Source organism: Bombus affinis, chromosome 3, assembly GCF_024516045.1.
Source record: "Bombus affinis isolate iyBomAffi1 chromosome 3, iyBomAffi1.2, whole genome shotgun sequence".
Lineage (NCBI taxonomy): Eukaryota > Metazoa > Arthropoda > Insecta > Hymenoptera > Apidae > Bombus > Bombus affinis.
This window is the reverse complement of record NC_066346.1, coordinates 4,484,895-4,497,995: the sequence shown is the minus strand read 5'-3', so window position 1 is coordinate 4,497,995 and position 13,101 is coordinate 4,484,895. Positions and strand designations below refer to the sequence as shown.

At 39.6% G+C, this 13,101-nt stretch overlaps 1 protein-coding gene across 6 annotated transcripts in view; it reads left to right on the top strand.

Moving 5' to 3' along the window:
• LOC126913998 (glutamate receptor ionotropic, kainate 2) overlaps positions 1-13,101 on the top strand; it is a 160,617-nt gene that overhangs the window by 75,992 nt on the left and 71,524 nt on the right. For all 6 annotated transcript variants that reach the window (XM_050717359.1, XM_050717363.1, XM_050717358.1 and 3 more), the window contains exons 3-4: positions 1,162-1,323; positions 9,985-10,236. In XM_050717359.1, the coding sequence (XP_050573316.1) occupies positions 1,162-1,323; positions 9,985-10,236 (414 nt within the window). The remainder of the gene's footprint in view (positions 1-1,161; positions 1,324-9,984; positions 10,237-13,101) is intronic.

The following is a 13,101-nucleotide window of genomic DNA, read 5'->3' as shown; positions in this document are numbered from 1 at the left end:
ACAGAATCTCGTTTATATCTTCGCCTCGTTTGAAATCCCCCATCTGATCAAATTATATCCTGGATTACTCTGTCAGGCTCGACGTCGATCACAGCTCATAATCGTTATTTTTTCACTTAACATCTTAACAACTAATGATAGTGGACGAAATAAGGGCCATGGAGAGTCACTGAGACCACGAAACTGACACTTTAAGTCATTTGAATGTCGCAAGGGATCGTAGAGATTGCGAAATGAAGTTGACAATGAGAATCATTTGAAGATTCTGAGGGGTTACAAAGATCATATCAATGATAGTCATATCAGAATTTCAGAAACCATGTCAACGACTTTAGACGCCTGTAATGCTCGTACAACGCGATACGTAAAGCAGTCTATTAAATATCAACATGACTCTTTGTCGGAATTCTTAGTGTTCTAGAGATACGATAGCTTTCCGAATAATCCATTGATTAATTCTTCGTCCAAAGTTTCTGCAGCCATTTACCGTGATTTTAATTTAATGGCTTCCCTCTCGCGAAATGTACGTCGTCGGTATTGGAAATGTTTCACTTTCTTTGTAAAAGAAACTTTTGTTGTTCCTCCCCAAAGTTTCGCGGATTATACGGCTCAATTAAGTAATTGTAAAGCAATGAAGCGCACATTTATTTTCAATCGTTGCTTTCAGTAGACGTTAGCTCGCGGGCAAACGCGATTATAAACGTTTCGCTCTTACGAAGGTGTAATCGATCGTCTGTAATTGCGTCCGTTCAACTTGTCAGGGGTCTAATTGATATAATGTAATTAAAAGGTTGGTGGAGAAATATACGGAATAGAGAGACGATGTTTCGAGTTAAACGTGTTGCTAACATCGAAACATTTTCTTGCCAGCGATAGTTTCTTACGCGACCCTGCCATATTCGATCACCGGAATTTAATTAAAGATTGATTCTCCATGACTCTACTATAAACAACTCATTAAACTGAATACAAAACGATCAACTAATGACGAAGCGTACGTAAATGCTTCCGTCAAAGTATCTAAAGATATTATTTTGACCGCTGGTTATTTCACCACAAAGTATTACTACAAACAACTTATACTACAAAAATTATTTTCCAAGTTTTCGAAGAATCCCAGCATCTCAGTTATTGATGGTTCGACTTTTCTCAATGTTACAGGTGCGATCTTTACGGAAGATCAAAAGGACAGCCCTTCGGAGCTGGCGTTCAAATATGCCATCTACAAGATCAACAAGGACAAAACTCTGTTAGCGAACACGACGTTGGTCTACGACATTCAATACGTTCCTAAGGACGATTCTTTCCGAACGTCGAAGAAAGGTAAATCTGCAGCATTGTCCTCGCTATTTCCACCATATTCTCCTTCACATTCTTCACAAAATTATACCAGAAATCTACGCACTTATATCTCACACATCCTGTAAGTCTTCTACATTCTCCATCATCCTAACACTGACACTGCACTAGTTCTCGTTTCAGTCGCAGCGGAACGTATTTAACACCTAGAAACGTCTAGGGCAAACATCTCGACACTGAAACGTTACAGCGCTGATAAGGCACGGATTTCGTATCTGATAAATGGGAGACGCACTCGAGTGCACGACTCTTACTATTTCAGAGCTTAATAAACTACAGAAGGTTCAAGGTGCGCCAGTCAGACGAACGTTTGTCGGATTTCCATTCTATCTACTATTTCAAGCTGATTTCTATCGTCGATGCCATCTTCGGTTCCATCGGCCTCGTAACTTTTCACACTCGTCGAGAAATCGGTATTCCGCGACGTGTATGGTGAAAGTTGGAACGTAGAGTCGGAAAAGAGATCGTCGTTCCCCATTCTCGAGACAATAATATCGATCGACAGACGCGGTAAGCCAGACACAGCTCGTATTTATTTCCATACGATCCCACGGACCGTGTGAATTTTATAGTAACTTTTTTTATCAGAAATGATGGAAATCCTCGTTTTCAAAGGGATTATTCAGCGCACACTGCCGCTACAAAGAAAAATCATGGATCTTCGAAGTGGTAGAATTAACTTCGTCGCATTAAGCGTGAAGAGCGAAAGTAGAACACCGAATGTAATTGTGGCTGCGGAAATCCTTAACTTAATCCCACCCATACGGACAAGCCGACCCCTCGAATCCTCCAATAGATTTCTCTGTAGAAACTTGCGTTACCAACCAACTTCATGTCGTAGAATATTGCCATTCCAAATTTAATTTCTAATATATTTTTTCTGCCAACCCAAAGTATTTCAAAACTTGTTTTTCAATCTCTAATTACTGCAATAGTAATTAATTTAATACGTTGAAATGCGGAAAAAATTACGAATAGTTTTTTCTAATATTTATAATTATCTTTATAGAAAAAACAAATTCGATTCTTTACAAATTCGATTCATCAAAGATGAGACTAAGTGATATTTCTTTAAAGATATTAATTAATAATTATCCGCCTGGTTCGTGAAATTGAGAATTTCATGAAAAGTGGAATTGGCCAATTTATTATCATTATTATTAACATTACGAATAATGATTATGGATAATTGTAAACAAGAAAACAGATATCGTACGCGCTACAGACTAATTCGTTTTCGACAATAACTGGAAGTCGATATTTCAGTGATTTGATTTCAGAGAGCAGAACACGAAAACAGAGAGGATAGAGGTAGCGGGTGGGCGCAAAGTCATAAGATGAAATTTATGCAAAATAATTCCGTAGGCAAGTCGGGGTGAGCCGTCGCGAAACCATAACAATGTTTCTTGCTGGCCGATCGTAGGTGGCCGGCGAGCGTAAATTGCAAATCGTAAATCCGCACGGACATCGATAAATTTGCAACAAAGTTCTATCCGCTCCGAATATCTATTTCGTCGAGTACGCAGCTCGGATTATTGAGACTCAAAGACACTTCATTTCCCATCGCATCGCGTCCTTTTCACGCGAACGTATTTCACAGCCGGACAATGGGGAGAGTCGTATTTTCGAAAGGATGCTCTTCTGTTCAAGAAATCCCATCGCTCGGTTTGTAAGATACAGTGGAAATACGTAAAATACTGTTATTGTCTCCAATGGTCGTGGTCATTAAAGCTATATAATACCCAGATTACTTTTATTAAAATACGAAGTGTGGATGTAATCTCTTGCAACACGATTTTTCATAGTAGCTACTTAACGTTAGAAATTAAAGGACCGAAATACAAATCAGCCATATTGATGATCTCGATCATCCATCTTGCTACTAAAATTCAGAAATTTTCAAAAATCAAGTCAATCAGTCTATCTTCTGAATGGTTGAAACATTTCTCCTTGAATGTTTCTTCGAACTAAATCCAAACAGCAGGCGCATCCTAATTAACGTTAACTCGTAAAACAAACAGCGCTCTGAAAACAATCACATCATAATTCCGCTACAGCGATTCTCCCACTCTCTACCTACATTAATCCCGAGTAAATTAACCCCAGAATCTACCCTTGTCCATGGAACAGGATCGGCTTAAAATACACTCGTTGGAACGACTTGGTAGACCGCATTTACTTACAATCAACCGCGTGTGGTTGCCGACACCCTTTCTAGGATCTCAATTTTACCAGGACGATTCTGCTCACGTCATAAATATGCTGGCGACGAGCCTTTGCAGTCTGACATCTCGTACCCACGTTAGCTTCCGCGTTTAAAGGTATTCCAGCCTCGTCTGAAAAGATTTTCCATTTTCAGTAGCCTGGCTGGATACCCAGAGCCACACCATCGTTCTCCATTTTCCTCAGTCCCTTAGCCTCTCCGTTTGCATCTCTTCTTCTCGTAATAAATCCACGACGCCACGGGACCACGAGTCGGTACGCACTTTTTTCCTCTTCGTCTTGTCAAGTCCTTCGCGACGCGGACTTAACGTCGTCTACCGACTGGCTTAAATCCCCATGAAAGCTAATGTCCTGATTTGCTGATGTAGATTTATGAAGAACGGGATCCAGGTGTTGACAATGCGACGTTTTGTTTGGATAGGAATTTTGAGAGTCGCCCTCCGTGAATGAATGGGGGAACTCGCTCGTGAAATTTCGTGAAATCGCAAGTCAGATTTGTGCTCTGACGTGGAGTTTTGTTCAAAATGAAACACATGGAAAGTACAAGCGTACAGTGAAATCTTATGACGCAAAATAGTATAAAGCAGAGAAAATATCGCGACAATATTCATGAAATACGATAAATTCCTCTGTACGTCGCCTATTATTTAAATTCTCAAATTTCCTTATTATCAAATTTAGAACTTCAACTTTCTAATTTCCAAACTGTTTAATTTTCTAATTTTCAAATCTCCTAACTTTTTACTTTCCTAATTACCTAATTTTTAAGTTTAGTTACCCAAAATTCACGTTTCAAAGTCTCACAATTCTACAAAAGTATCAATTTTTATCTTTAGTTCTTTTCATTTTTCTCGCAATTAACTTCCGATGCTCGTATGCGATCAGGAAAAGTATGATTTCACGAATTGACCGGCGCGGCGTCGATGTTCCGTTTGACCAGAGCGATGTCAATCGCGCGACAAATTCAGATCAGATTTATTCACCGTTAAACGTCAAATTCTGGTCGTAGTTTCGACCCCTTTTACGATCCCAACCCGATTTAAAATGCAAAAAAAATCTGATGTAAAAATACAAAAAAAGAGAAAATGGTGCTCGTTCTACCGATTCCTTTTTTCAAAATTCATCATTCAGAAGCTCGTGTATGTGGGCAGAAAAATTGTCGTCCATGCCGGAAACTAGCCGTGTCTGCACGAACCACTGAAAGAGAAGACAAAGCCGACGAACATGGCGAAAATTGAATTCGCGAAGGAGGGAAATCAGCTTGGGAACGGCGCTCGATGAATTTCTGAGAACTGCCTGTTAGGATTATAGACGATGCGTATATTGGCGCCGCATTAGAGCGGAAAGGGAAATCGACCAGCGAGGAAAATTAGATTTTCAAGCGAAACTCGGTCGATCTTCCGCGGGAAAAGTTCCTTGTATCGCGAAATATAAGAAAAATTAAGTGAAAATAGTTTTTGTTTAGCTTTCCATATCCTGCCGACAGACAGTAGAGCACTATGCAAAAACCATAGTCAACTTATGGTTTTGTAGTAATAACTGATTCCTTAAAAAATATTGTACATGATATTCTCTCCTTCATAAATTTTTTAAAAATATCCTCCTGAATAGATCCATAAATGAAATATTAATTGTTTCAATATTTATGGATGTTATTTAATAAGTTACCAATAATACCCAAATTAAATATTTTTAAAGAAAAGTAAAATATTTCCGCTTGGTAGATGGTCTATGGGATTTACAAAGCAGATATCGTAGCTGCACGTACTTTAAATTCGTCCATTTGTTTTCACTGACCAAATCGATAGTAATTGAAGCATTCCAATAATTATTGATATCTGTATCTGTTATTAATCTAATAATAACTTGTTTGATGTATATTTAATGACTATTGATCAAAACGTTGAAGTAGTTTTTGTATTAATAATCTATGATACGCGACATGTATACATAATAATGTGTCATGTAATCGTATTATATTTCCATTCAGTTCCGACAAATCTTTGATTTTGTTTCGCACAATGGGAAAGGCATTCGGTTTTATACAATACTATGTAATAATGATCATAGTTAATAGCAGAATCGTCCGTACGAGATCTTATAATACCAGTTCCATCTCAATAAGGAACTCTTTCGATGCTTTTATCAATATTTAGCGAGTCTTCGCAACTTCGTTTCAAGTGTATTCGATTATGCTCAAACTGGCATACAAGAAAGCGGAAGATACAAAGAACCGGAGAAGTAACAATTTCTCAAAATTCATTGAATAACTTGCACCGAATCCCTTTGATCTCTCGAGGCGGAACATTTTAATGGAAGCTTTCGTTTATTACCGGCAAACTCTCTCTTTACGTTATAGCCATTTCTTTGTGGCTAGGATCCCCGTTCATCTGCAGCACTCACTGATTTGCCGGAAAATCTTCCCTCTCAGATGTTCAGCTTCTTATACACGCGCCTCTCTGCAAAATTCGTGTAACACCTACGACAATAGTTCCCTCGCGATAAAAATTTTTTTCGGTTGATATCGCGCGAGAAATATACTACTTTCGGATAGAATAATTTAATAGAGCACTCGAGTCACGAATCCAACGGTCCTCGACGATCATTTTTTATCATCCCCTCTTGCGGAGAAGCCAAGAGAAAGGAGACACGGATGCGACCGATGTAATTCGTTTAAAACGGGGAAGTGCACTTGAAAGCGCTGATGGAGAACTTTTTTTCGGCAGACAGCTAAATGGGACCGTTTAAAATCCGGATGACACGCGAACACCCGTTGTATTTTTAATTTACTGCTTTCCCGTTGGACACTCTTTTACTCCCATTTCGTCTCGGTATTCCTATGCTCCGGACAAAACCTCTATACCTTTGTTCGCGCCTCTACAGAAGGACCGATGATTCCGCAGAGAATTCAGGTCAACCGGAACGCAAGATTGCTAACATTTCGCTTTCTACTACGTCCGAACTTTCAACGAGATTTCCGCGTCGCAATTAAATCAGTATTCGTGATTCGGGAGAAGAAAAAACGAAAGAAACACAAGAAGAAAAAGAAAAATATATCACAGCAGAAATGGTAAAATGCTGCGATTCGAGGGTTCCGATGCGGTTGGTCACTTTGTTAACCTTCCATTTTTCCCTGTCGATCTGTAGACGTACGAGTTCCCATCCTCGAGATGGCCAAGAAAACTGAAAAGGCGATATTTAACGCAGATTTAATCCCGTGTTTCCTCTCGTTACCATTTTGAAAGCGTTTGCGGATGAGAGCCACGATTTTGCTCGGTGAATTCATGCAACGTGAACGTTAACTCCACATTGTTACGTAATCTTTGGCCCTGCATTCCCCGTGTACAAATGGTGACTGCGACGAACGAACGAACTACGGAAATTAGTGACGAAGCCATTTCTGGATGTCAATGCACTCGGTGACTATCGTCGATCGTCGCGACGCCGTTTCTCCATCGTTAAACGAAAACTAAACTACGGTGGGATTTTACTTCGTAGTGAGACGTATTTTTGTGTGAAATTATCGTTGCTTATTTTCGATTAATAACTCGAAGGAAGCAATTTTAATGATCTGGGTGTAGTAAAGATTCATGTTTAATCTGCTATTTAATTTTTTAATCCACTTTGTCTGCCTTATTGATGACACTATAGTACATCTTGTGTACCGAGGTATTCTCTTTGGTATCTGATGTTGAATAACAATTGCAATGCAGATCCGATTATTACAGAATGTATAATATGTTAAATGCCACATCAATTTTGTAAACAATATCGCAAACAATTTTGCAGAAATTTTACGCGAATTCAAAGCAATTGCTATGAAAGTAATGAAAAGTAATTGCTACACGAGAATGTTTGATCTTTACGAAATTAGTTATTGGTGTTTTATTCGTGAAGGTAAACCTTCTCCAGACTTTCTGAAAACCGCACTCTGCTGGGAGTGCCTAGAGAGCGGAAGTGAGCGGCCTGATAACTGATCATTCGAAGCATTTCCGCATTTGGCGTGTTGAAACGGGGGGCAGTGTTGGTTCGTTAACCGGAAGAGCTTCGGAGAGACTTCGTAACGAAATAGCGAGACTTATTTAGCAACGTTGAGAATACGACTTAATCAAGAAGGGACGACGACGAGCGAGGAATTTCGAATTATTCGTGGTGGAGCAGTCAAAGAACCAACTGAGTCTTCTGTTTGTCAGACGCAGAGATCCAGGATTTTCGTTGCACCCTTGAGGATACAGATACCGGCGAATTCAAAGAAAATTACGGTCGCTGGACAGCAAGAGATCGATCTTTATCAAAGAATAATAAAACGCCTCTTACTGGCTAATAAATCTTCTTAAATTAGTTTCTTCGATTAAATGGAAGATAGCGAAATTATATGAGCAGATACAATCTCGAATTAAACGACAATCCTCAAGAACGACATGGAAGCTATTCAGAAAAATTAAATTTCGAGTTTTACCGTTCCTATATCACTCAGCACCGATCAGGTACCCAGGCGCGATCGATTCAATTAAATTTCTTTCTCGAAAGGTATTACCTTCCGTGGCAAGAATTTCATTGCCTAACGAGTTTTCGATCGCGCGTTAAGTGAAACCGGCAACGTAAACGAAGAAACGATGAGTCAGATGTCTGACATGGCAGCCGATCGAAAGGCAATGGAAAAAAAGACGAAGTCACGTGAATAATTCAGCGAACACGTAGCAAACGAGAATACTTAGACACGCCGGAATCCCACTTTCGAAATCGAATTCATCCATCGTGGCGCGGAGTCGGCCGCTCTCTGCACGCGTGCCAGCCACGATCCTTTACGAAAGGAGAACAGCCGTTCTGAAGGTATATCGCGGATAATGGATCAGGAAGCCGTCGGTCTGATAACGTATCAATTTCCTGTCCATTTTCTACGATGCTCGTACGCGCGTACAGACATCGAACTCGTAAATCATACGGTCACGTCGCTTCTATCGGGTCCATGAATGCTCGATTAATACGCGAGCCGTGCGTCGAATATGTACGCAGTCGATGGAAAAGTATCACGAGACGGTATTGTCGCGAAAAACTAGCGGCTCGGTTAAAAATATCTGTTCCGATACACGCCTTTGATTGCACGTTATGATTCGTAAGTTGATACGGTGACATCCGGCCGTTTCGTTCGTACTGGCATCGTTAAACTTTCAACGTTTCAAAAATTTGTTCCGATCCACGATTCTGATACGTTGTGATTTGCTAGTTGATACAGTGACATCTGATCGTTTCATTCGAACCTACATCGTTCCGACAATTTTCACTAACTGCAATGGTACACGTGCACATGATCCTATACTGAAGGTAAAGACTATATAGTATTGTAAAAATAATAATATATTGGGCAATTAACTGTATCGAGTTCGCATATTTATCTCTAACTATATGTTTAACTTCCAGTGTTTCGACAATTATCTATTAACTTGGTAATGGTAACACATCATATATCATCCTATACTATACTAATACTATACTAAATTAATACTATTATATTAGGGAACTGACTGTCATATAGTAAAAGAGATTTTTACAAGTAATCCGGTGTGTCGGCACCCCGGATTGCAGTTCCGAACCAGAGACGCTGGTAATGACGGAATGAATGTCCATTGAAAAGTCGTAATGCAAATGTTTCGTCGTGGAACTGATTCTAGACGATGGGAACGCGATTACAGAAAGTAGTGGCGCAACTTGTTTACTGACGAGGAAAAGAGGAAGCGGCAAAGTTCCGCGTCAATCTCTTTCTCGCCTGATTCGCGCCGCGACCACGATGAAAGTTTACGAGAAGATTACCAGGAAATAGTGTAGCAACGACGCGGTAAGGGACAGAATCTTCAGCGCGGCACAGCTTTCCGTGATGTAAAGATCCCGAGTGTGTCTCGCCTGGAAATATGAAATCAGTGTGTCACTGGCACTCCTCCCCGTATTTCCATTTCAACACTTTTCTCTACCGCTTACCTGCTTGCCTTCTAAACTCTTCTTCAATTCCATGTACGCAACACTGAAGTAACATGGAGGTGTTAACCTATATATGAGCCATTTAAAAGCCAAATGTAACGACTCTATTTTCTGAAATATTTGTTGCTTTCAATGGCAGAGTACATGATTTGTTTTTAATACTTCAAAACTTGTAGGATACATATGAGCGTTCAAATGTTGATCAAATTTATAAATGAAACGTAGAGAAAGATATCAATTAACAAAAAATAATATTCAAAAGATAAATATCGTGTCTCAAGATATGTCTTGAAATTTTCAATTATTTATACTATGTGCATGGAAATAAATTCTTCGTATTTTGGTATACCAAATATTGACTGTAAACATTCGTATAATAATTGCTTCCGAGTAAATTTAATTAAGTTAGTGTATACTAACTTGCAGCGTGCAAGCAACTGTCCAGATCGGTGCAGGGGATCTTCGGACCGTCTGATCCTCTCCTCGGTGCCCACATCCAGAGTATCTGTGAAGCTCTCGATGTCCCGCATCTGGAGGCAAGAGTGGACTTCGAGCCAACGTTCAAGGAGTTTAGTATAAATCTCTATCCGTCGCAGGACCATTTGAACAAAGCCTTCAAAGATCTCATGTCCTTTCTAAACTGGACCAGGGTGGCCATAATTTACGAAGAAGATTACGGTAAATATCTAATCTTTTATTTTTATTTTATTATACTTCTCATGCGATACCTAGTAAAAAACTTTCCTTTTCCTTGAAAGAATTTACGTATCACTTTAGGCTACCGCCTGAATTGTTCTACTCGGTCCAGGATTTAAATTTGTAATTAGATGACAATTGTCATAACCATGTTTCATTTGAGGATGGCTATTGCTTCGAGCTTGCTTGTACCCAATTTGTTTGTACACACTATTTTTGTGTAACCATCCAATCCTAAACCAGAAATTCACCATATACTTTACATTTATGTCCTTGTTACCGTTCAAAAATCGTGTTATTCAAAACACGTTGCTCGTAAGCATAGTTATACACATATTATGTTTCGTGGGACGATGGGAAATAAAAAGATACGACGAAGAGGAGAACCATACCATTGAAACAATGGAGCAAATACCCTAGGTGCTGGCAGATTTGCAAGCATATGAGTGGCGCTCTCCAAGGAGTCACGAAACAGCGCTTTCGCGGATATCGTGCCGTGGCGTGTCATACAGCCTAGTTATTACGCTGTTCCTCCTTTTTTCTCTGCTTTTGTTTTGTTTTGTTTTTCTTTTCTTCTTTTTCAACAGCTAACTCCACGTGTCGCGTCGCGTCGGCTGGCGCGATGCGTTCCTATGCAAATAGAACGTCGGAGTCAGCCGGCGGAAGTGGATGCCAACGCGACGCTGAAATGTACGCCTGTCACCTGCACGCACACGCAACCAACCTATTCCGCGTGTAAAATCACACGATTCGTCATTATCGTCGACATTTCTTCCATCTACTTTTCCTACAAGCGTCACTGAAAAATTTTCGATTTCTACGATTCGAAAGTCTCTAAATACAAATATATTTTTATATTAAATTTCAATATTTCGTGTCGGATACAGCATTACAACAATGAGTATCTAAATATTAACTAAATAGCTATTGGAGAAATGATAAAAAAATGATTATATTTCTAGAACAATTAAATGTATAGTGAATCTTAAGAGACCAAAGGTTTTAGTTCTACTATCGTTGATATCGGAGTTTTTGCTTAAAGGGTTACAGCTTGCTGGAATTTGAAGTTTCAATATTATTCCTTTTCGCGAATGAACTTCTTGGACTAGGACTTCTACTCTTGATATTTTTCCTCTGGCTTTGTTTTTCAACTTAAATATATAGGATATAATCTTGAGATCGGAGGAGGATTGTTTAATATTTGAAAATTAAATATCATTGACCCAGAGCTTTCAGAGCCCAAGCGTATCCAGTGTAACCTAAACCTGTCTGATCCTTGGTCTTCTTCTTGACCTCGTACTTTCGAAGGCCAAGGTTTATTAACCTTGTGTTTTCGAGGTCAAAGCGCTCCTTCACCTTGCTGCTCCAAAGTTACTCTCATTTAATTAACACCTTCTAAAGTCAACGTTCTCCTGTTCCCGAGCTCGCAAGTTTCCACTTCGAGCTTTTTGCTCAAGAATGGCAGAACATAATACGAAACAACTTAGCGAATGAATTATAGTCAAACATTCGTTGAAATTTATGCCATTCCTTCAGCGTGCTTCAAGTCTTTAATAACTTATGAAAGTAGTTTTTCCAAATTCCTGCATCGTTATGAAATTTTCATGTTTTATATGAAACCAAGGCGTTTCCTAATATTTATAAAAAATGGTGGTTAAAATATCGTAGCATCGAAAGTAATCTCGTGTAGTCAATGAATTTCGCAAAAAACTTTTACGTTAAACATTGATCGAGTGCGGGAAAAAATTGATTGCACGGCTCAGTTTTTTTGGCCGAAAACGAAAACCATGTTTTATGGTGGTTTACATCGCTTTCATTTATATTTCTTTTGAAAAAAAAACCAGTACAATATTACATTTTTAACTGGTTGGTAATTGGGCAAGGAAAAAAAGGTCTTGTTATCTTAAGTGAACTATTCAAACTTCGTTCAATTTTAAAAATTACACAATGGTCGAAGGAAAGGAGAGTGATCATTCTTCGAAATTACTTCTCCTGATTAGACGACGTAATCGCTTACGGAAGGGCGTGCAGGAAGCGGAACGTTTCCCGCTAAGACCAAGAAAAGACCTTAGGAAGGATGTCCCTTTTTTTACATCCTGTGACAGCCATAAATTTCCCAGCAGCGATTCCGAATAGAGACGTTTGAAAATTTCTTCTCGCTGAAGCATGTCACTGAGCATTTCCTCGATATTCTGTCTGATGGAATATATTTTTCAGCTCGGCTATTCATCGAAAATGCGGCAGAATTTTGCCTTCCGTAGCACGACAAAGCTTTCCCGCGGGTCGATCGTTTAAATGTGAATCAACGTTCTTCGCTCGAGCCGGCCGTGCTTCGCGAAGCAAAAGAAAATGATCTCTGCTTAAACTCTTGCATTATCCCAAGGATTTCGATCTTCGGACTTCTCTAAATCCAATTAAAATGTAATCTAAGAAGAAGCTCCATCTGCTATAGCAATGTCGCTTCTGTATAAACTCTTGGAAGAACCCTCGGTCTTCTTGAACCTTCCTCAAGGGTCCCACAAAGGCGGTTCAAAGCTTTCTATACCACAAAGCTCCTTTGCTCAAGACCCCTAATAATTCTCACCTGCTAAATGCAACGAGCAGAACAACTCTACGAGGTGACATGGTTACAGCAACAAGCCTTTATTAACGTTTCACCGTTGGTTCTCGCTGTTTGTTAGGGAGAGAATATAGGCAACGCGAGGCCTACAGTTACAAATGTGCGCATGTATGTAAATCGGGACAGGCTAGACGTCTCTGTCGCGTTCATCGCGCTTTGTGCCAGACCCGCCAATTATTCTTCCACGGATTAATTACCCGAGCCATGCTTTGCCTTCGAACAGGATG